The following is a 24019-nucleotide window of genomic DNA, read 5'->3' as shown; positions in this document are numbered from 1 at the left end:
CATGGGCAAAAAGGCATCTGTTGTTTTCTATTGTGGCAGGTCTCATTATGTTGACCATAATGGCTGCAGAGCAGTGGCTAGCCACAGGTGAGATCATGCACATTACAGCCTCAAACTCCTGGGCTCAAGTGATTCTCCTGCTCGCCCTACGGATTACCTGGGACTATGGGCAGGCACCACCATAGACATCTACATCAAGTAGAGTGCTAAGTATGAACCAAGTGGAATCCTAGAATATTTGAGAAATGCTAGAGTTTGAACTTAATGTTGGAAGAGTTATCTAGTGAAGACAGAGCATTCTAGCTAAGGAACACGTTTTGTACAAAGGCCGGAAACCATATTGAAGAAAGGTGTGAAATGCCCTGTATGTGGAGCACAGCAGTAGAGTGAAGAGCAACGGCACTGGATAGGAGAGGCAGCAGGTCAGAGATGGGCCAGAATTTCAGTTCCATTGGGTCAAGTGCATAAAATATACAGTGCTGCACCAATGCTGGGCAGAGCAGTTAGGTGCTAACCTCCAAAACCCCCGGGAAAGTGCCAAGGACCCCACTGGCAGGGCCTCGCACCTCGCCCTGACCAAAGCACGTGCGGTCAGCTTGCAGTGCACCTTGGTGGGCTGAGGGCCCAGGAGCCTCCAGAACCAGGGACGCCTGGAGCGGGGCGCGCAAGCGCGCTGAGGCCTCGCGCCCCAAGGGGCGGGAGGGTGCGCGCGCTCCCTCGCGCACGCGTGCACGGAGGGGGCGAGTGACGCTGCGGCGGCGGCGGGCGGGCGGCGGCGCGTGAGGCGCGCGATCCCCAGTGTCTTGGGAGCAGTGCCCCGACCCCCGCCGCTCCCGCCGCCGCCATGTCGGGCCGGTCGGTCAGGGCCGAGACCCGCAGCCGGGCCAAGGACGATATCAAGAAGGTGATGGCGGCCATTGAGAAAGTGCGAAAATGGTGAGGGGCCGGAGCCGAGGGTACTGGCAGGGGTCGCGGGCCCAGGCCCAGGCCCAGAACAAGGACAGCGCCCAACTGGCCAGCAGGGTGGAAGCCGACCAGCCGGCACTGGGGGGGAGGGGGCTGTAGGAGAAGGAAGGAGGAGGGTGCCGCTGGCGTCGGCGTGAGGTCAGAGGGCGCTCCTGGCGTGGCCAATCAGCTACCCGGCTTGAGGGTCTGCCCACCTGCCGCGGCCCCGCGCCGCCCGGGAGGGGCTGCCACTTTACAGCTAGTTCTTCGTCAGCTGGTCTGGGCGGAGGCCTGCCCTCCCTCCCAGGACTGCGTCCCCTCCAGCGTTTCTCAGCTGACCCTTGATAATAGCGAACAGTCCTTGAGTAGTTTCAGTGCACTAAGCTGAGCGTTGCAAGTCCTAAGTTGTGAGTTTCTCGGTAAATCCACCTGCGGCGGAGCAGGCGTAGTCCTCGAAATGGAAACCACCTCTTTTCCCCAAACACATGCCGTAAACACTTCTCTTGATGCCCCGGAGGCTGTCAGGAAAGTCGTTTAAAAACGGCCTCTGTAACGTTCGTTGAAGATGTTTGCTACAAAAAAGGCCCCTTGTTTTGTAGCAAGAACTCTGACGCCTCATCACATGAAACTCAGAGCCACTTGTTGAGCCCTTTCTCTAGCTAGTTATTCCTAACAATTTAAAAGCGCAGGTAGGTGTTAACCTTACTCCGGGAAGCCTTTCCTAACACTTACACCCCTCACCCTTGTCTCCCTTTAGGGGCATCGGTACCCTGCTGTTTATTTGTGCATTTGCCTGTTTTCCCCACAAGACAGAAATACTTTGTTTGTATCCAAGAGCTTCATAATAGTTGGGACTCAGTATAAATATTAAATCATAGTTTTCCCCACTCCACATTTAATCTTCCCAGGTTTTGGTGAAACCTAAGAATGGGCAAACCTTTTTCGTCTCCCCATCTCTGACTCCGAACATGAGTCCTGGAGCTCTGTACCACCTTACGATCTCCCTGCTTCCCCACTTGCTTGTTACCCAGTCTGTTCATTACATTGGACTGATTGCATTTTTCTCATCATTTCTGAGTACTAGAATGATCTTTTTAAAGTGCATATTATTAGTTGTATGTGGCATGTGCCTGTAGTCCCAACTATTTGGGGGTCTGAGGCAGGAGGATTGCTTGAACCTAAGAGGCTGCAGTGAGATGTGATTTGCACTCACTGTATTCCAGCCTGGGCAAGACCCCGTCTCTTAAAAGAGTGCACCTTTTATCTTGGTGCCTATAGCACAGCAGTTACAGTGCCAGGCACATGCAACAAAGCTGGCAGTTTCGAACCCAGCCCGGGCCAGCTAAACAACAATGACAACTACAACAACAACAATAAAAATAATTGGGTATTGTGGTGGGCACCTGTAGTCCCAGCTATTTGGGAGGCTGAGGCTAGAGAATTGCTGAAGCCCAAGAGTTGGAGGTTGCTGTGAGCTGTGACACCACAGAACTCTATGGAGGGTGACATAATGAGACTCTGTCTCAAAAAAAAAAAAAAAAAGAAATGCACATTTTATCAAAGCACCCCTCTGCTTAGAAATTAATGCTTCTGGTCTCTTGCTTTTAAGTTAAAGACTAAAGAAGATCCTTCCTGCCTTAACTACCTGGCTCTCTCCTAGGATGTTTACATTTTTCTGTTGGAGGCACCCTGCCATTCCTGTTGTCTGACATTCTTTCTTCCTTCTCTCTTCCCCCTTGCTTAGTTAACTGTAGCTCAGCTGGAGAGTTGCTTCCTGCTGGTCACTTTTTGAATTCTCATTCTAGATCAGGTTGCCTTCCTGGAACTTGCCGCAGATTGAACCATTAAGACATTTCCTAGGCTCAGCGCCTGTGGCTCAAGAGGCTAAGGCACCAGCCACATACACCTGAGCTGGTGGGTTCGAATTCAGCCCAGGCCCACCAAACAACAATGACAGCTGCAACCAAAAAATATCCGGGCGCTGTGGCAGGCGCCTATAGTCCCAGCCTGTGGGAGGCGGAGGCAGGAGAATCGCTTGAGCCCAGGAGTTGGAGGTTGCTGTGAGCTGTGATGCCATGGCACTCTACCCAGGGCGACAGCTTGAGGCTGTCTCAAAAAAAAAAAAAAAAAACATTTCCTAGATAGGTCATTATTGTGCAGTTTGGTATTAGGCATATTGTGCAATTTGACACTGTGCATTTGATATAACCTAATGATTAAGCAACTAGTTGTGAAGTGAGTTGTTGATGTCTATTTCAACATGTAATTCAGGCTCTGTGAGAGTATCTTGTTCCCTACAAACCTAGAACAGGTTCTTGTGTATTAAGTATTTGTTGAATAAATGAGGAAATGGGGTGGCCTGTTTAGGAGTTAACTCCAGTTTTTTATGAGTAGCTCTTTCTGTTATGTCAAATCTCTCTTTACATTTCCATTATGTCATCATTTGCTGAACAACTTTGGCCAACTGCAGCGACAATTAACTTTTTGCTTTTTGTAACTTCAAATTTGGACTTGAAACTTTCAGAAGTTGGTTCAGACCCAGGACAAATCTGACCCAACTTCTGTGTTTGGCCCTTGTTCCTGCTGACAGCAAGCGCCTCTTAAGGTACTAATGGCCCTTAAAAGAAGCAAATTTGGTGCGGCGCCTGTGGCTCAGTGAGTAGGGTGCCAGCCCCATATGCCGAGGGTGGCGGGTTCAAACCCAGCCCCGGCCAAACTGCAACCAAAAAAAAAAAAAAAATAGCCGGGCGTTCTGGCCGTCCCAGCTGCTCGGGAGGCTGAGGCAAGAGAATCGCATAAGCCCAAGAGTTACAGGTTGCTGTGAGCCGTGTGACACCACGGCACTCTACCCGAGGGCAGTACAGTGAGACTCTGTCTCTACAAAAAAAAAGAAGCAAATTTGTTCTCTGCCTGACATTCTTAGAGAAGTAACTTCTTGAAATGAAAGAATCTTTGTTGTATCTCCTCCACACATGTTTGTTGCAGGCCTTAAGAGCACATTGAAGGTGCTCTGTTGTGTACTTATCAAAACCCAGATGGTACAGCAAAGAAAAAAATGAAAAAATAGAAATAAATTAAAAAGTGAAGGCGTTCTGTGGGCGAGTTCAGAACAGTGGTGTTTCAGTTTATTCGGTGTAGAAGACTTTTGGGGCCTTAATAGTGATTTAGATTGTTCATCCTTATGCCTTTGCTTATTTTTAGAGTGGGGTAGAGTGGTAATCTCTGCCTTTTTTACCACATTAGGACACACTAAGAGACAAAAAGATTTCCATAAACCTTTGAACTTCAAGTTGAAATTTGTAAATGACTGTCCATTTTCTCATTTCTTTTTCTTTCTTTCTTTTTTTTTTTTTTTTTGTAGAGACAGAGTCTCACTTTATGGCCCTCTGTAGAGTGCCGTGGCCTCACACAGCTCACAGCAACCTCCAACTCCTGGGCTTAAGCGATTCTCCTGCCTCAGCCTCCTGAGCAGCTGGGACTACAGGCGCCCGCCACAACGCCCGGCTATTTCTTGGTTGCAGTCTGGCCAGGGCTGGGCTTGAACCCGCCACCCTCGGTATATGGGGCTGGCGCCCTACCGACTGAGCCACAGGCGCTGCCCTTCTTTTTTTTTTTTGAGACAGAGTCTTACTGTGTCGCCCTCAGTAGAGTGACGTGGCATCACAGCAACCTCAAACTCTTGGGCTTAAGTGATTCTCTTGGCTCAGTCTCCCAAGTAGCTGGGACTACAGGTGCCCACCACAGCACCCGGCTATTTTTTGTTGCAGTTATCATTGTTGTTTAGTTGGCCGGGGCTGGGTTCGAAGCCACCCACTGTGCTACGGGTGCCGAGCCATTTTCTTCTTTCTTTATATAGTCTTGATAACCCAAAATGGGAGAGATCCTAACATTTACACTCACCACTCCGTATCCTAGCAGATGTGTCTTTCTTTTGATTGTCCTTTGGAGGGACAATCAAATGGAAATAAGCAAAAAGATATAGTCAGTCCAAGAGGACCCTAGCGAGACTTAGAAATTCTCTCTTAAATGATGACAACATTCTATTTAAAAATTAATTTTAATTTAAAAATCTGTCCTGACCAGGCACAGTGGCTCATATCTGTAATTCTAGTAATCTTCGGAGGCTGAGGCAAGAGGATCCCTTGAGCTCAGGAGTTCGAGACTAGCCTGAGCAAGAGCAAGATCCTGTCTCTACTAATAACAGAAACAGCATTGTGGTGGGCACTTGTAGTTCCAGCTGCTCAGGAAGATGAGGCAGGAGGGTCACTTGAGCCCAGGAGTTTGAGGTTGCTGTGAACTATGACACCAGGGCACTGTAGCCTGGACAATAGCGTGAGACTCAGTCTCCCAAAAAATAAATAAATAAATAAATAATCTGTTAAATGAGTTTATTTGTGCTTGTCTATATTTTTAGTAATAATGGAATGAGATGGATTTTTGAAGATTAATTGCCTGTGATCTTTATTGAAGTTATAATTTGGTAAATTGGCTGCTAAGTCAGAAACACTGTAAAAGGCAAAAAATGACATAGCATTTAGTAAGGGGCATATGAGACAGGACCCGTGAGCAAAAAGGGTGCTATGGCTACAAAAAGGTTAGAAACTGGTGCTTTTGAGTGCTGTAATGTACAAACTGAGTCAGTAAGTGACTTCTCAGGCTTTTGATGAAGAGAAGATGAGGTTAGGCAGTTGGGTTGTTGATGGAGAGCGCCTCATCGGAGACAGTCCTGCTCTCACAGTATAATTAGAAACATACTTAGAAACGTAGAACTCACCCATTTGGTGAGGAGAAAAGCACACAAAGTAACTCACATACAAGTAAAAAAGAATATGGTGCAACATGGTGCTGTGTGTATGGTGATTCTTCCATACTCCCTTCTCTAGAACAGCCTCAAACTACCTTCCATTCTCATTTCCCACAAGGTGATTATTTGTTGTTCCTCAAACACAACTTCAGACTCCCCACCTCTGTCCATAATCTACTCCCTTATTCTAGAATGTCCCTTTTTTTCCCCTATACATGCTAAGAGGAAAAAACTACTCATTTTTTAGGACTTATGTAAAAAATTACTTCTTTTTATTTATTTATTTTTTTGTATGTGTGACAGAATTTCACTCTCTTGCCCTAGATAGAATACCATAGCTCACAGCAACCACAAATTCCTGGGGTTCAAGAGATTCTTTTTTTTTGAGGTTTAAGAAACATTTATTTAATCCATTTAATTTAAATCCATTTAGGTTCAAGTGATTCTTCTGCTTCAGCCTCTTGAGTAGCTCAGATTTACATGCACCCATCATGACACACACTACTAGTTTTAGTAGAGATGGGGTCTTGCTTTTGCTCAGGCTGGTCTTCAACTCCTAAACTGAAGCGATCCACCAGCATCAGCCTCTCAGAGTACTAGGATTACACGTGTGAGCCTATGCCTGGCCTACTTCCCCTTTAAAGTGGTCTTTCCATGGCTCAGCCTTTACTACCTACAGATGCCAGGATCAGGCTGGCTTCTATTTGCTGGAAGAATCCTGTCCCGCTCCTTACGTTGTTTTTACCCTGGAGTTCCACAGGAGTCAGAGAGTTTCCCCTTCGAGGGATGGCCTAGTGTTGCTTTGTCTTTTAGCTACCTTCTCAACTCCCTTGCCATGTTCATGTATTATAGTGATTTCCTCCCTTACCTTTTTTGTTACTATGAGCTTCCAAGGTAGGGACTGAATTTTATATATCCTTACTCTCCTGCAGGGCCTTCTATTGTAGGGCTTTATAAATTTCAGTGGAATTAAAGTTTTTTTGAGACAGAGTCTCATTATGTCGCCCTTGGTAGAATGCTGTGACATCACAGCTCACAGCAACCTCAAACTCCTGGGCTTAAGTGATTCTCTTGCCTCAGCCTCCCAAGTAGCTGAGACTACAGGCGCCCACCACAACACTGGCTATTTTTTTTTTTGGTTTTAGTTGTCGTCGTCGTTTGGCAGGCCTGGGCTGGGTTCAAACTTGCCAGCTTCAGTGGCTGGCACCCTAGCTGCTGAGCTATAGGCACTGAACCTGAATTAATTTTGGAAAATAAATGATGCCAGGTAAATACCTGAGTTTGAAAATGTGATGATACTCTATGTTGGTGTAGTCTAGGAGAGAAGAAAGGCTTTGGTGCCTTGTCTGTGAGAGAAGGTGGCAAATAGGGGGTTCAGAGCCAGAGGAATTTAAGAGGAAGGCCAGGCACGGTGGATCACACCTGTAATCCTAGCACTCTGGGAGGCCTAGGCAGGTGAATTGCTTGAGCTCAGGAGTTCGAGACTAACCTGAACAAGAGTGAGACCCTGGGGCGGCCCTGGGGCTCAGTGGGTAGGGTGCCAGCCCCATATACCGAGGGTGGCGGGTTCAAACCTGGCCCTGGCCAAACTGCAACAAAAAATAGCCGGGCATTGTGACGGGTGCCTGTAGTCCCAGCTACTGGGGAAGCTGAGGAAAGAGAGTCGCCTAAGCCCAGGAGTTGGAGGTTGCTGTGAGCTATGACACCCTGGTACTCTACTGAGGGCAACAAAGTAAGACTCTTGTCTCAAAAAAAAAAAGAGTGAGACTCCTGTCTCTATCCAAAACAGAAAAACTAGCCAGGTGTTGTGTCAGCACCTGTAGTTCCAGCTACTTGGGAGTCTTGAGGCAAGAGGATCACTTGAGCCCAGGAGTTTGAGGTTGCTGTGATGTGTTGTGTGACCTGAGACACGAACGAGCAGCTTTGCTGTGGGTGTAAACTCACTCCTGTAATTATTAAGTCCAGAAACAGATTACACGAGTTGAGATGGCGTGTAGTGAAGATCTTTATTTAGGGGTTTGATTTTATATCTTTCTAGTCACGTACACACTTAATCTATTATCTATTAGTTTCACCATTACCTCAATTTACCTATCTGAAATCAACTAAAATGGAAATATCCTGTTACACATCAACACAATCACTTTGGCAGTAAACATCTTCTAAACACTGACTAATCTCTGGGCAGGTGTGTAAACAATATCATAAAGAAGAAAGTAGCCGGGCAGTGCCTGCAGCTCAAAGGAGTAGGGCGCTGGCCCCATATACTGGAGGTGGTGGGTTCAAACCCTGCCCTGGCCAAAAACTGCAAAAAAAAAACCAAAAAAAAAAAGAAGAAAGTAGACACAGGGGAACAGAGTTAATGGAAGAATATCTTTAAGTATTTGCTTAGTTTACTCAGTATGAAGTAATGACTGTCTTTTCCTCAGTGCAGAGCACCTATAGACCTCTGACAATATGTTGTTAACATACGTCAACCCTCTGGCCCATATCTCTGAGGAAGGGCGGCATGCCCTTTGATCTCAGGCTTCACGGGGTGCACAGCTTCAGAGAAATGGCTTATGGAATGTTTAACTCCAGGGAAGCCAACTCTGTGTGTGTCCCAGGGGGGCCCAGGTCCCTTAAGCCTCAGGAAGAAAAGCAAGTCATTTTAAACTCACACTGAGTTCACTTTGTGTGCTTAATGTAGGATATGTTTATTTCTAAATATTATCCTACATTTTAGTAATAAACATATCCTACATGATGATGATAACACCAGGGTACTCTAGCCTGGGGAAACAGAGTCAGAAGCCATCTTGGGGGTGGGGGGGGCGGAGAAAAAAGGAATTTGAAAGGGAAGTCTTTTTGGAATAGATGATTTTTGTACCAAAACATAAAGTATAATATGATGAAGTTCAGAAGACATTCCAGATTGATGGAATGATCTGCTGAGATGTAAAAAAGCACAAATTATAAACAGAAAAATCATTGTTTTATGATAATTTACTATTTTATCAGTGCTAAGCAGTGTCTTTCTTTTAGGGAGAAAAAGTGGGTGACTGTGGGTGACACATCTCTTAGGATATTTAAGTGGGTTCCTGTGACAGACAGCAAGGAGGTAAGTGTGGAAGAAAATCAAAACAAGAATAAGGTACCTTTTTTTTTTTAATCTTTCTTTGGTTGCTTTTTAATTATAAAGGTAAATTTTCCTCCAGAATTCAGTTAAAAATACTTGAAGGCAACCTTTCTCATTGGTCCATGCAAAACGTTTCTATTATTTTCTTCCTTTCTTTCTTTCTCTTAACTCAACTTGCTTTCCTAGGGCTTGACAAACTATAGCCCAGGACTGCTCCTTATGTTTGTCAGTATAGTTTTATTGGAATGGAACACAATTACACCTACCAGTTTCCTTATTGTTGATAGCAGCTTTTGAATTTAAGATCGCAGAATTGAGTAGCTATCATAAGACTTAGAGGCTCACAAAGCCTAGAATATTTATTCGGCTCCTGAAGAGAAAGTCGGCTGATAGTTGTTGTTACCTGATTAGCCACCCACTGCATATTGTAGCATATTATATATATTACATAGATATATAGTTTGTATATTATATCTATATATACCTTTCTGGTTCTGATATATGCCTTTTTGATCTTCCATGGATTTATTTGGATAGTTACATATTCTTGAAAAGTATATATCATTGTTTCATATGTGTTTGTGTGTGTGTGTCTATAGGATTTTTGTATACATATAGCACGGTACTATAAGCCTCTTCCTAGTATCTTATACAACCTTGGTTTTGAGAACATTCCATGTACTTATAAATGTAATAGAATTATCACTTTGACTCTCAAATTGTATTCTTTTATTTACAGTTACCACATTTATCTACACGTTCTCTGGATGATAAATAACCAGATTGTTTTTCCTAACTGTTTCTGAAAATTTGAAATAAAAAACAGAGAAGTATGTAGAACAGAAATGTACAGTATAGTGAATAAATATAAATAGAAAAAAAACCCCACTCAGGTCAAAAAATAGAGCATTGCCAACCCTCAGAAGACTTCTGTGCAGTTCTTCTCCACAAATCCTTCCCTTCCCTCCCCGCTAAGGGTAATCACTCTCCCACTTTTGCTTTTCTTACTACTTTTCTATTCATTTATAAATATATTTAATTTCTTGAAAAGGTGAAAATAGAAGCAATATACTAGGTACCTATGGAATACAGCAAAAGTATAGTCAGAGGGCAGTTTACGGCAATAAATGCCTGCATCTGAAAAAAACAGGAAGGGGCAGCACCTGTGGCTCAGTCCTTGGGGCGCGGGCCCCATATACCGAGGGAGGCGGGTTCAAACCTAGCCCCGGCCAAATTGCAACCAAAAAATAGCCAGGCGTTGTGGCGGGCGCCTGTAGTCCCAGCTCCTCGGGAGGCTGAGGCAAGAGAATCGCTTAAGCCCAGGAGTTGGAGGTTGCTGTGAGCTGTGTGAGGCCACGGCACTCTACCGAGGGCCATAAAGTGAGACTCTGTCTCTACAAAAAAAAAAAAAAAGAAAAAAACAGAAAGACTTCAAATAAACAACCTAATGATGCCCCTAACAGAACTAGAAAAGCAAGAAAAAACCAAACTCAAAATTAGTAGATGGAAAGAAGCAATAAATGTCAGAACAGAAATAAATGAAATTGAGAAAAGATAAAAACAAAACATTTAACTTTATATAAACAGCGTCATAAAATATCTATTTTGGTTTGTCTTGCTGTGTTGCTCAGCATTATGTTTGTAAAATTGATTCATGTTATCTTTGACCTATTTGTTCCTTTTCATTGCGGTATATGCTGTATATTGCTATACATTCATTATATGACAATACTATAACTTACTTTGGGATTCTTCTGCAGATGGACATTGGGCTTCTCAATTTGGGGTAATAGGAACGATGCCCCTGTGAAAATTGTGTCCCATGGCTCGGTGCCTGTAGCTCAAGTGGCTAAGGCGCCAGCCACGTACACCAAAGCTGGTGGGTTCGAATCCGGGCTAGGCCTGCCAAACAATGACAACTACAACCTAAAAATAGCCAGGGGTGGTGGGGGCTGCCTGTGGGAGGCTGAGGCAAGACAATCGCCTAAGCCCAGGAGTTGGAGGTTGCTGTGAGCTGTGATGCCATGGTACTCTACCAAGGGTGATAAAGTGAGACTTTGTCTCAAAAAAAAAAAACGAAAAAGAAAATTATGTCCCATATTCATGTCAACGTGTGCATGAGTTTTCCTAGGATACGTTCCTAAGAATAGAAGTGCTAGTTCTTAGGGGTTGCATTTTTTGACCTGGACTAGCTAACGCTAGACAGTTTTCTGAAGTGATTGTCCCAATTTATATTCCTACCGGAAACATTAGAGTTCTCATTGCTCCAAATTCTCGTCAATACTTGGTATAGTGTTAGACTTACACGTAAAGATACCTCATTGTGCCTTTAATTTGATGACTAATTATGTAACTCTTAATGTGCTTGAGCATCTATTCAGTGTTTATTAGTCTTATGGATTTTCTCCTTTAGTAAGTATCAGTGACCTTGCTCATTTTGCTATTTGGTTAGAGTTTTTTGTTTCTTTGTCTCACTCTGTCTCCCAGGCTAGAGTGCCTTGGCGTCATAGCTCACAGCAACCTCAAACTCTTGGGCTCAAGCAATCCTCTTACCGCAGCCTCCCTAGTAGCTGGGACTATAGACATTTGCCACAGTGCTTGGATAATTTTTAGTAGAGACTGGGTCTTATTCTTGCTCAGGCTGGCCTCAAACTCCTGAGCTCAAGCTACCTTCTGCCTCACCCTCCCAAAGTGCTGAGATTACAGGCGTGAACCACCATGCTTTTTCTTGTGATTTATAGGAATTCTCTCTGTTCTAGAAATAATGCTTTATTGGTTATAGGCTATCCATACCTTTTGTCATCTGTGGTTTGTCTTCATACTCTATGGTGTTTTGAGTAACATGTTCTTTGAGGTACTTTTTTAGAAGAGGACTCACTCCGCCATCCAGGCCGGAGTGCAATGGCACAATCACAGTTACTGCAGCCTCCATCTCCTGGGTCATCCCACCTTAGCCTTCCAAGTAGCTGGGATTACAGGCATGAGCCACTGTGCTCAGCCTATATATAGTACTTTTAAATGTTTTAGGAAATCTTTTCCTTCTTTGAGGACACAATAGTATTCTTGGTATAATCTTATGTAACTATTGTTCTGTTCCCATTTTTAACACTCCTAGAGTTGTGTGTGTATGTACGAAGTAGGTACTCCAACTCCTGGATTCAAGTGATCCTCCTGCCATATCCTCCCAAGTAACTGGGGCTGCAGGTGAATGCCACCATGCATGGCTAATTTTTTTCTGTTTTTTTGTAGAGACAAAGTCTCATTCTTTTTTTTTTTTTTTTTTTGAGACAGAGTTTCACTATGTCGCCCTCAGTCACAGCTCACAGCAACCTCCAACTCTTGGGCTCAAGCGATTCTTTTGCCTCAGCCTCCCAATTAGCTGGAACTACAGGTGTCCGCCACAATGCCCAGCTATTTTTTGTTGCAGTTGTCGTTGTTGAGCTGGCCCAGGTGGGGTAAGAACCTGCCAGCCTTGGTGTATGTGGGTTGGCAGCATAACTGCTATGGGCGCTGAGCCAAGGGGCTCACTCTTATTCAGACTAATCTCAAACTCCTGACCTTAAGCAATCTTCCTGCCTCGGTCTCCCAGAGTGCTAGGATTACAGGTGTGAGCTGCTATGCCTGGCTAAGATTGGTCTTCTCTTCATGTCTGTGGAACCACCTTTATTGTATTTCAAGCATCTATATGTGGATCTGTTTCTGGGTGCTGCCCCTAGCTTTTTGGTAGCAGAAGTGACTTCAGTAGAATCTCTCATATCTGTATCCTGAGGACAGGTGAGAGTTTTTCTTTGGATTAGATGCCCAGGGGTAGGATTGCTTTTTATAGGGTGTACGCACATCATTGTTTTCACTAAATGCTACAGGTCTCCTTCCAGAATGGCCGCACAGTGTAGTACACTTCACCAGTACTGCTTGAGGGTTTGTGTTTTCTCACGTTAGCATTTGACAATACCAGTTCCCTAACATCTGCCAGTCTCATAGGTATAAAATGATATCTCTTTAATTTGTATTTCTGTGATTACTAATGAGGATGATCATTTCATTTTAGATACTTTTTTTTTTGAGACAGAGCCTCAAACTGTCACCCTGGGTAGAGTGCTGTGGCATCACAGCTCACAGCAACCTCCGACTCCTGGGCTCAAGCCATTCTCCTGCCTTAGCCTCAAGCTATTTTCATTTTAGATACTTTTTATCTGTCGGATTTTCTCTTCTCTGAGTTCTTATATTTTGCCTACTTTTATATTTCCCATTTTTACCTTTATGATTATCAGGGTTTCTTTGATTGATACTTTTTTTTTTTTTTTTTTTTGAGACAGAGTTGTTTCACTGTCACTAGTTCTTTTTTTAGTAGAGATGGGGGTCTTTTGCTGGTCTCAAACACCTGAGCTGAGGCAGTTTACCCACCTTGGTCTACTAGAGTGCTAGGATTTTAGGTGTGAGCCACCATGCCCAGCCTGATTGATATTCCAGATTTAGAAATCTATTGTTGGCTCGGTGCCCGTAGCACAGTGGTTATGGCGCCAGCCACATACACCGCAGGTGGCGGGTTCGAACCCAGCCTGGGCCAGCTCAACAACTGCAACAAAAAATAGCTGGGCGTTGTGGTAGGCCCCTGTAGTCTCAGCTACTTGGGAGGCTAAGGCAAGAGAATTGCTTAAGCCCAAGAGTTTGAAGTTGCTGTGAGCTGTGACGCCACAGCCCTCTACTGAGGGTGACATAGTGAAACTCTGTGTCCAAAAATAAATAAATAATAAAAACATTTAAAAAAAAAAGAAATCTCTTGTCAATTTTTTTGTTTGTTTGTTTTGAGATGGAGTCTTAAGCCATTATCCTGGGTAGAGTACTGTGGCATTATAGCTCACAGCAACCTCAAACTCTTAGGCTCAGTGATCCTCTTGCTTCAGATTTTCTATTTTTAGTAGAGACGGGGGTCTTGCTTTTGCTCAGGGTTGTCTGGAACTCGTGAGCCCAAGCATAACACCGGCCTCAGCCTCCTAGAGTGCTAGGATTACTGGTGTGAGCCACCACTCCTGGTTTGATTAGTTTCTTATCTATAGAGTATACCTGTTTCCATCACAGTGAATGAAATGGTCACCAGGTCACAAAAGAAGTCTCAGTAATCCTAAGGAACTAACATCCTACCAACTCAATAAAATTAGAATATCAATTGCTAAAAAAACTCCACGTCTAGAAAACTGCAAATTCATAGCCTCAAAAGATCTTGCCTTGGCCTCGTAAGTAGCTGTGATTACAGGCTACTAAAAATCATTCTACTGGGCGGCGCCTGTGGCTCAGTGAGTAGGGCGCCGGCCCCATATACTGAGGGTGGTGGGTTCAAACCCAGCCCCGGCCAAACTGCAACAACAACAAAAAATAGCCGGGCGTTGTGGCGGGCGCCTGTAGTCCCAGCTACTCAGAAGGCTGAGGCAAGAGGATTGCCTAAACCCAGGAGCTGGAGGTTGCTGTGAGCTGTGACGCCCTGGCACTCTACCAAGGGTGACAAAGTGAGACTCTGTCATCCCCTGCCCACCCCAAAAAAAAACATTCTACTAAATAGCCTTTGATTAAAGAGGAAATTAAAGAAAAACTTATGAAAAATTTATACCTGAATGAAGCTGTAAAGTACATTTGACAGTCTCACTGTAGCATCACAGCTCACAACCTCCTCGAACACCTGGGCTCAAGCCATTCTCTTGCCTCCCACTCCCAAGTAGCTGGGACTACAGGCGCCCGCCACAACGTCCGGCTATTTTTTGGTTGCAGCCATCATTATTGATTGGTGGGCCCGGGCTAGATTTAAATGCACCAGGTCAGGTGTATATGGCTGGCGCTGTAGCCATTTGAGCCACAAGTGCTGAGCCTTTCCTTTCTTTTTTTTTTTTTTGTAGGGACAGAGTTTCACTTTACTGCCCTCAGTAGAGTGCCATGGCGTCACACAGCTCACAGCAACCTCCAACTCCTGGGCTGAGCCACAGGCGCCGTCCAGTGTGATGCCATAGCACTCTACCCAGGGCAATAGCTTGGGGCTCTGTCTCAAAAAACAAAAAAACAAAACCCCAAAAAACTAGAAGAGCTAAGTGCTCAATAGGATATGCTAAAAAAGAACAACAGAGGCAGCGCCTGTAGCTCAGTTGGCAGGGTACGGGCCACATACACCAAGGTGGCAGGTTCGAACCCAACTGGGGCCTGCTAAACAACAACTGCAACCAAAAAATAGCCAGGCATTGTGGCAGGCACCTGTAGTCCCAGCTACTTGAGCTGCTGAGGCAAGAGAATCGCTTAAGCCCAAGAGTTTGAGGTTACTGTGAGCTGTGACGCCACAGCACTTTACCCAGGATGACAGCTTGAGGCTCCGTCTCAAAAAAAAAAAAAAAAGAGGGGAAAGTGGTGAATTTGTTTGAGGAGTTTGGTATAATTTTTTTTTTCGACCTAATATGATCTGTAGGAATGGCGTGATCTTAGTATCAAAATAAAGATAGAATGGCTCGGCACCTGTGACTCAAGCGGCTAAGGTGCCAGCCACATACACCTGAGCTGTCAGGTTCAAATCCAGCCCGGTCCCGCCAAACAACAATGACGGCTGCAACCAAAAAATAGCTGGGTGTTGTGGCGAGTGCCTGTGGTCCCAGCTACTTGGGAGGCGGAGGCAGGAGACTCGCTTGAGCCCAGGAGTTGGAGGTTGCTGTGAGCTGTGATGCCATAGCACTCTACCCAGGTTGACAGCTTGAGGCTCTGTCTCAAAAACAGAAAAAGAAAAAAAAAAAGATAGCAGGAGAAAAGAAAATTATAGACTCATTTTACTTATAAACCCCATGCCAATATGGTTTCAAATATTTCAAATATTCAAATATTTATGAATTGAATGCAATAGTATAAGGAACAAAAAAACATATCCAAATAGAGTTTGTCTTAGGAATGCAAGAATGGTTCAATTTCAGAAACTTTATTAATATAAATCACTGTATTAACCAATTTGAGCCAGAAAAATCACAGGAGCATTTCAGTAAAACCAGAAAAGTAGCTGGTAAAGACCAGTTATCTATTCATAATTTTTTTTTTTTTTTTTTGTTTTTTTTGTTTTTTTTTGTAGAGACAGAGTCTCACTGTACCGCCCTCGGGCAGAGTGCCGTGGCAGCACACGGCTCACAGCAACCTCTTAACTCTTGGGCTTACGCGATTCTCTTGCCTCAGCCTCCCGAGCAGCTGGGACTACAGGCGCCCGCCACAACGCCCGGCTATTTTTTGGTTGCAGTTTGGCCGGGGCTGGGCTTGAACCCGCCACCCTCGGCATATGGGGCCGGCGCCCTACTCACTGAGCCACAGGAGCCGCCCTCTATTCATAATTTTTAAATAAATTTTAGAAAAATAAAAAGAGAAGAAAATTTTTCATTTTGATAGAAGTTGTCTTCCCAAAACTCTATGGAGAGAGAATTCATTCTAGTCCTACTAAACGTTAAGGCATACTAAAAATTGGTAGTAAACAGAATAATCACTGTAGTGCAGGAATAGATAAAATAACACATGACAGAGATCTCAAAAGCAGATATAAAGATTTGTTGTGAACATGGTATACAATGGAGAAGACATCACACATTAGTGAGAAAGAAGAGATAATTCTTATTTATAATATTAGGGGGGATGGCTCACTGTACGAAGGAAAATTAAAATTGGATCCATACCTCTAAAATATTTAAAAAAACCCTACACATGGATTAAAGATATAAATGCGAAAGTCAAAACTAAAATGCTAACAGAAGATGTAAATGTTCTTTACGACTATGGGATGGGGAATGATTGTGAAACAAGACCCCCAAAATAAAAACTCTAAAGAAAAAAACTGATTAATTTGACACAAAAAAATTAAAGGACATTACTGACAAAGTTACCAGACAAGTGATATCAGGCAGACATTTGCCATGTACAAAATTGACAAGAGGGCTTCAGTGCCTGTAGCTCAGCAGCTAAGGAGTCAGCCACACACACTGGGGATAGTGGGTTTGAACCCGGCCGGGGCCTGCCAAACAACAATGACAACTACAACAACAACAAAAAAAATTTCCAGGTGTTGTGGTGGGCACCTGTAGTCCTGGCTACTTGGGAGGCTGAGGCAAGAGAATCACTTAAGCACAAGAGTTTGAGGTTGCTGTGAGCTGTGACACCAGGGCACTCTACCAAGGATGACATAGTGAAACTCTGTCTCAAAAAATAAATAAATAAATAAATAACAAAAACATACTTTAAAAAAAAAATCTCTTGTCAATTTTTTTTGTTTTTTTGTTTTGAGACAGTCTCAAGCTGTCATCCTGGGTAGAGTGCCGTGGCGTCACAGCTCACAATAACCTCAAACTCTTGGGCTTAAGTGATTCTCTTGCCTCAGCCTCCCAAGTAGCTGGGACTACAGGCTTCTGCCATAATGCCCGACTATTTTTTGGTTATAGTTGTCATTGTTTAGCAGGCCCCAGCTGGGTTTGAACCCGCCACCCTCAGTGTATGTGGCTGGTGCCCTGCCAACTGAGCTACAGACACTGCCTCTGTTGTTCTTTCTTTTTTTTTTTTTTTTTTTTTGGCGACAGGGTCTCTTTGTCGCCCTCAGGAGAGTGCCATGGCATAACAGCTCACAGCAACCTCCAGCTCTTGGACTTAGGTGATTCTCTTGCCTCAGCCTCCTGAGCAGCTGGGACTTCAGGTGCCCAGCTATTTTTTGGTTGCATTTTGGCTGGGGCTAGGCTCGTACCTGCCACCCTCGGTATATGGGGCTGGCGCCCTACTCACTGAGCCACAGATGCCACCCTCTGTTGTTCCTTTTTAGCATATCCTATTGAGCACTTAGCTCTTCTAGTTTTTCCTTGGTTTTTGTTTTCTTTTTAAATACATTTCAGGCTGTGTACAGTTAGGGGCTCACAACTTGTAATCCTAGCACTCTAGGAGACTGAGGAGGGAGGATGCCTTGAGCTCAGGAGTTCCAGACCAGCCTGAGCAAGAGAAAGACCCCAGCTCTACTTATAATTAGAAACATTAGCCAGGTATTGTGGTGGGTGCTTGTAGTCCCAGGTACTTGGAGGCTAGGTCAGGAGGATTGCTTATACCCAGGAGTTTGAGGTTGCTGTGAGCTAGGCTGACACCACAGCACTCTAGCCTGAGGCAACAGAGTAAGACTCAAAAAAAAAAAAAATTAGTTGAGGGCGGTGCCTGTGGCTCAAGGAGTAGGGCACCGGTCCCATATGCCGGAGGTGGTGGGTTCAAACCCAGCCCTGGCCAAAAACCACAAAAAAAAAAAATTAGTCGAAAAATGTATATATTGTGTGTTGTATAGATCTTCTGAATGTTGTGTTTATTCTCTGTTTCTGAGAGGAACATGTGAAACTGTTGGATTGTTTGCTTCTCAGCTGGTGAGTCATTTGTCACTTTATGTAGTTAGAAGCTATATTTTTTACATATGTGTGTCTGTGTCATGATTGTTGATCATCTTTACCTATCATTCCTTTTACCAGTTGGGTGCAAAACAACATAAATGTACTTTACGTTACTGAACTGTATGTTTAATAGTTTCCCTTTCTGACTCCCATGTCCAACCTTCTTTCCCCTCCAGTGCTATTTTGTCTAATACTACAGTTTCTAACCTTTCTTTTGATTTATACTTGAGGTCTTACAATTCTTTTTTGCTTTCTGTTTTTATTGGAGCATATTGGGATTACGTTTAGCTGTGGGTGACAGAAAACCCAAAATAGCACTAGTTGGAGAAAGTTGTTTATTTTATTATTTTTTTCTTAGAGGGCTGGTGTGGTGGGTGGTTCTGCTCCACAAGTCCCTGGGAATTCATATTTTTTCCAGCTTTCTACTCCCTTTTTTCTTAAATTTTTAGAGAGTAAGGACAGTATTCTTTTTATTTATTTATTTTAAAGCTTTATTCAAATTAATACGAGGGTACAATATTTAGGTTACATTGTTCTCACTACCAGGGTAAAGTTCCATTTGTAGAAGAGCCCCTCACCCAGGGGGCATGCTATACACCCTGACAATGTGCACAGTAGATGAGATCCCACCTCCTGCCCTCTCTCCTGCTATATGTCCTCCCCCCTCTCCTGTCCCACTTCTCTTACCCCCGAACTGGACTATAATAGTGTTTAATTATTCTTAGGAACATGTAATTGTTTGCATATTGATTTCATATTAGTATGGAGATTTTATTTATTTTTTATTTTACCCTTTTTTTTTGAAGACATAGGCTCACTCTGTTACTCTGGGTAGAGTCTCATGGCATCATAGCTCACAGCAACCTCAAACTCTTGGGCTCAAGTAATCCTCTTGCCTCAGCCTCCCAAGTAGCTGGGACTCCAGGTACCATAACACCCAGCTAGTTTTTCTATTTTTAGTGGAGACGGGGTCTTGCTTTTGCTCAGGCTGGTCTTTTTTGTTTTTAATTTTGGTAAAATACACACAAAATGTACCACCATATTAACCATTTATTAAACATACAGTTCAGTAATGTAAAGTACATTTATGTTGTTTTGCACCCAATCTGCAGAACTCTTGATTTTCATCTTTCAAAATTAAAATTCTAATCTATTAAACGACTCCTTATTCCTTTGCTCCATTTTGACCTTGTATTGCAGGGTTGAGCTTAGGCCAAGCCAACACATTCAGGTTCTAGGCAGCAGGAGGAGTGATGGTTGGACAAATGGTATTTTTTGTGAATTCAGTTAGTTTCCTAGAAGTTGATTCAGGACATATATACATACTGTATGTGTTCAGAATAGCTTGTGCCACATTATGAGTCTGGAAAGTTGGGAAAATTCTATTAATATTGGTAAAGATTTCTGCCACAATATACTTTTCTTTCTTTCTTTTTTTTTTTTGCAGTTTTGGCCGGGGATGGGTTCGAACCCGCCACCTCCGGCATATGGGGCCGGCACCCTACTCCTTTGAGCCACAAGTGCTGCCCTATACTTTTTTTCTTTCCTTCTTCACCTCACAGTGAATAGACAGATTTTCTTCTGCTGATTTGAAAGTTTTGCGTATTGTTTCTACTTTCTGTTTTTATTTTTCTATTGGGGACTTCTGACTTAAGAAGACTTATGCTTATTGTTCCCTACTGATGAATAAAGCTTATCAAAATGTGTGTTTTTGCTGTGTATGGTAACGCGTACCTGTAATTGCAGCTACTCACGAGGCCAAGGCAAGATCTACTGAGACTATGAATTTGCAACAAGCCTGGGCAATATAACCAGACCCTGTCTCAAAAAAAAAAATAAAAAAAAGAAAAGAAATCTGTACGTTCCTTCTGAAAGTGAAGGCACCCGTAACACATTTTAAACACCTCTGGACTACACCTCTTCCCTACCCTTTCTTTAATTTTGTCTCAAATTTCAGTTCAGAATTTTTTTTTTTTTTTTTTTGAGACAGAGTCTCACTGTGTCGCCCTCAGTAGAATGCTATGACATCACAGCTCACAGCAACCTCAAACTCTTGGGCTTAAGTGATTCTCTTGCCTCAGCCTCCCAAGTAGTTAGGACTACAGGCACCCACCACAATGCCCAGCTTTTTTATTGGTTTTTTTTTTTTTTTGTAGAGACAGAGTCTCACTTTACTGCCCCCGTAGAGTGCCGTGGCGTCACACGGCTCACAGCAATGTCCAGCTCCTGGGCTTACGTGATTCTCTTGCCTCAGCCTCCCGAGCAGCTGGGACTACAGGCGCCCGTCACAACGCCCGGCTATTAGCTTTTTTATTGTTGCAGCTGTCATTGTTGTCTAGCTGGCCCGGGCTGGGTTCAAATCCGCCACCCTCGGTGTAGGTGGCTGGTGCCATAACCACTGTGCAACACGCACTGAGCCTCAGTTCAGAATTTTTACAGATATTTCTATCTTTTTTTTTTTTTTAATTAATTAATTTTTTTTTGTTGCAGTTTTGGCCAGGGTCGGGTTCGAACCTGCCACCCTTGGTGTATGGGACTGGTGCCCTACTCCCTGATCCACAGGCACCACCCATCTTTTTTTTTTTTTTTTTAAGAGCAGAATCTCACTCTGTCACCCAGGCTGGAATGCAGTGGCCCAATTATAGGTTACTGTAACCTCAAATTCCTGGGTTCAAGTAATCTTCCTGCCTCAGCCTCCTGAGTAGCTGGGGCTACAGGTACCCACCTACCATGACACCCAACTAGTTTTTCTTTTTCTTTCTTTTTTGGCAGTTTTTGGCTGGGGCTGGGTTTGAACCCCCACCTCTGGTATATGGGGCTGGCGCCCTACTCCTCGAGCCACAGACGCCGTCCAGTTTTTCTATTTTTTTTTTTTTTTTTTTTTTTTTTAATTTGGCCGGGGCTGGGTTTGAACCCACCACCTCCGGCATATGGGACCGGCGCCCTACCCGCTGAGCCATAGGCGCCGCCCCAGTTTTTCTATTTTTAATAGAGACAGAGTGTCACTCTTGCTCAAGCTAGTCTCGAACTCCTGAGCTCAAGCAATCCACCCTCCTCGGCCTCTCAGAGTGCTGGGATTACAGGTGTGATAGACCGCTCCCGGCTTGGTCTTTTCTTTATAATCAAGCCTAAAATGTCATACCTATTTCTTAATGCTTTCTCCTAGATTCATTTTTCTTCTTGCTACAATACATCCTTTCTGAAAACATATTCACTTTCATGTTTAATTGTTAATTTTACCTGTACATAAAATTTTAGGTTCAGGCTCAGTGCCTGTAGCTCAGCGGCTAGGGCGCCAGCCATGTACACTGGAGCTAGAGAGTTCAAATCCAGCCCAGGCCTGCCAAACCAATGACAAATACAACCAAAAAATGGCTGGGTGTTGTGGCCAGCGCCTGTAGTCCCAGCTACTTGGTAAGCTGAGGCAAGAGAATCACTTAAGCCCAAGAGTTTGAGGTTGATGTGAGCTGTGACACCATGGCACTTTACCAAGGGCAATATAATGAGACTCTGTCTCAAAATAAATTTAAAAAGATAATAATAATAAAATAAAATTTTAGATTTAATATTATTTTCTTTCAAGGTAGGTGTGGTAATGTATACCTGTAGTCTCAGTCAGCTACTTGGAAGGCTGAAGCAGGAGGATCACTTGAGGCAGTTCTAGGCCAGCCTTGGCAACCTAGTGAGACACACACACCTCCCAATCTCTTAAAAAAACATTTTTTCTTTCATTATTTTGAAGCTGTTAATTCAGTTGTGTTTCCAATGTTGGGGTTGAGAAATCTGCTGTTATTCTGATTCTTGATTCTTTGTATCTGTGATGTACTTGTCTTCCTATACACTTTTAGAATTTCTTCTGTCTTTGATCTCCTAGGACTTCTGTTGGAATATCCTATAATGTTTCTATCCACCTGCTTTACTTATTAAATTTTCTCTCATTCATTTCATTTCTTATGCTTTCCTGATGCATTCTGAGGTTCTTAACCAATTTTTTACTCCTTCATATTTTCTTTAGCTATATTTTTGCTATTAAACTCATTCACTTAATTTTTATTTTGAACAATTATAGTTTGCATACCAAATTTCTCCAATAAGTTCTTCTTCAAAACAACTTTTCATTGTCATTCTTACCTTTCTGAGGAGACCTGCAGTGTTTAATTTCAATTCTTCTACCCATCAGTCTGCTGCTTTTGGTGTGAATTTCTCTGTTGTATTTCGTGTTACTTGTTTTCTTCCAGCCTCTGGTTAGTTTTTTCTGTGCAGTTATCTTATTATTTTGGGACTCTGATCTGCACTAGCTGATAGTATATAACTAAGAGAGGACCTAAGAGCCTAAATCCTGGTTTTTCTTCTGGATGAATGAATTTAGGGGGTTGGGTTAGCCTCAGGGTTCAGCCTTTCCCTTTTGCCCTTTGCTGTCTCACCTGCCCCACAAACCCCCCAAGAATCAGTCCTCAGGGTGCTGCCTTTCTCTGGGAGCAGTCATTCCAAGGACTGCTGGGATGCCACATCCAAGGAGGTGGTGGGTAAGGGGGCTCTGAAGCAACCTTATACTCCCCACCTTGACTCCACTGATGTTGTCACTCATGGGGAGGGGACAAAAGTCAGGTAGTGAAATCTCTTTGGCAGTGTATATATGTGGGGAAAGGACATTGCTAGAATTCTCTTCTTCTTCCACACAGCCCAGCCCCTTTGATCTCTCTCCAGGGCTTCTCAAGTATTTATGTTGGTTGCTGAGCTGAGTTCATCAATTTATCCTATATTCTAGTGGTGCATACTAGTGCGCCATCATCTAGCACAGATCTGTTAGCTTAGGAAAATGGAAAATAATGGTGACCAAATTGGTCAAAACAACTTTGGCCCTAACTTAAGCATTATAAAAACTATCCATGTAACAGAAACATTTGCACCCCCTTAATATTTTGGAAGAAAAGACAACTTTGAGCTAGGCATAAAGGCTTGTTCCTGCAATACCAGCATTTTTGGGGCTGAGGCGGGAGGATCAGGAGTTCAAGGGCCGGCTGGGCAACATAGCAAGACTTTTCTCTCTCTCTCTTTTTTTTTTTCTTTGAGACAGAGTCTCAAGCTGTCGCCCTGGGTAGAGTGCTGTGGCATCACAGCTCGCAGCAACTTCTAACTCCTGACTTAAGCAATTCTCTTGCCTCAGCCTCCCAAGTAGCTGGGACTACAGGCACCCACCCCAACGCCTGGCTATTTTTTGGTTGTAGTTGTTGTTTGGCAGGCCTGGGCTGGATTCGAACTCACCAGCTCTGGTGTATGTGGCTGGCGCCTTAGCCACTTGAGCTATAGGCGCTGAGCCAAGACCCCTTCTCTTGAAAAAATGTTAGCCAGGGCTCAGTGCCGTAGCTCAGTGGTTAGGGTGCCAGCCACATACACTGAGGCAGGTGGCTTCAAACCCTGCCCAGGCCTGCTAAACCAACATTGACAACAATAACAAAAAAATAGCCGGGTGTTGTGGTGGGTGCCTATAGTCCCAGCTACTTGTGAAGCTGAGTCAAGAGAATCGCTTAAGCCCAAGAGTTTGAGTTTGCTGTGAGCTTGTGATGCCACGGCACACTACTGAGGGTGACATAGTGAGATTCTGTCTCAAAAAAAAAAAAAGAAAAGAAATTAGCCAGGTGTGGTAGTCCACATCTGTAGTTTCAGCTACTCAGGAGGCTGAGCTAGGAGGATGATGTGAGCCCAGGAGTTTAAAGATACGGTAAGCTGTGATCATGC

The 24019-nt window shown here is 43.8% G+C and overlaps 1 protein-coding gene across 1 annotated transcript in view; it reads left to right on the top strand.

The window, feature by feature from the left end:
* The first annotated feature begins 700 nt into the window (after nucleotides 1–700).
* BCL7B (BAF chromatin remodeling complex subunit BCL7B) overlaps nucleotides 701–24019 on the top strand; it is a 32712-nt gene continuing 9393 nt past the window's right edge. Inside the window, exons 1-2 of the mRNA XM_053556202.1 lie at nucleotides 701–936; nucleotides 8774–8849. Of these exons, the coding sequence (XP_053412177.1) occupies nucleotides 845–936; nucleotides 8774–8849 (168 nt within the window). The 5' untranslated portion in view covers nucleotides 701–844. The remainder of the gene's footprint in view (nucleotides 937–8773; nucleotides 8850–24019) is intronic.

Source organism: Nycticebus coucang, chromosome 12 (assembly GCF_027406575.1).
Source record: "Nycticebus coucang isolate mNycCou1 chromosome 12, mNycCou1.pri, whole genome shotgun sequence".
Lineage (NCBI taxonomy): Eukaryota > Metazoa > Chordata > Mammalia > Primates > Lorisidae > Nycticebus > Nycticebus coucang.
This window is presented reverse-complemented; position numbering and strand designations above follow the sequence as displayed.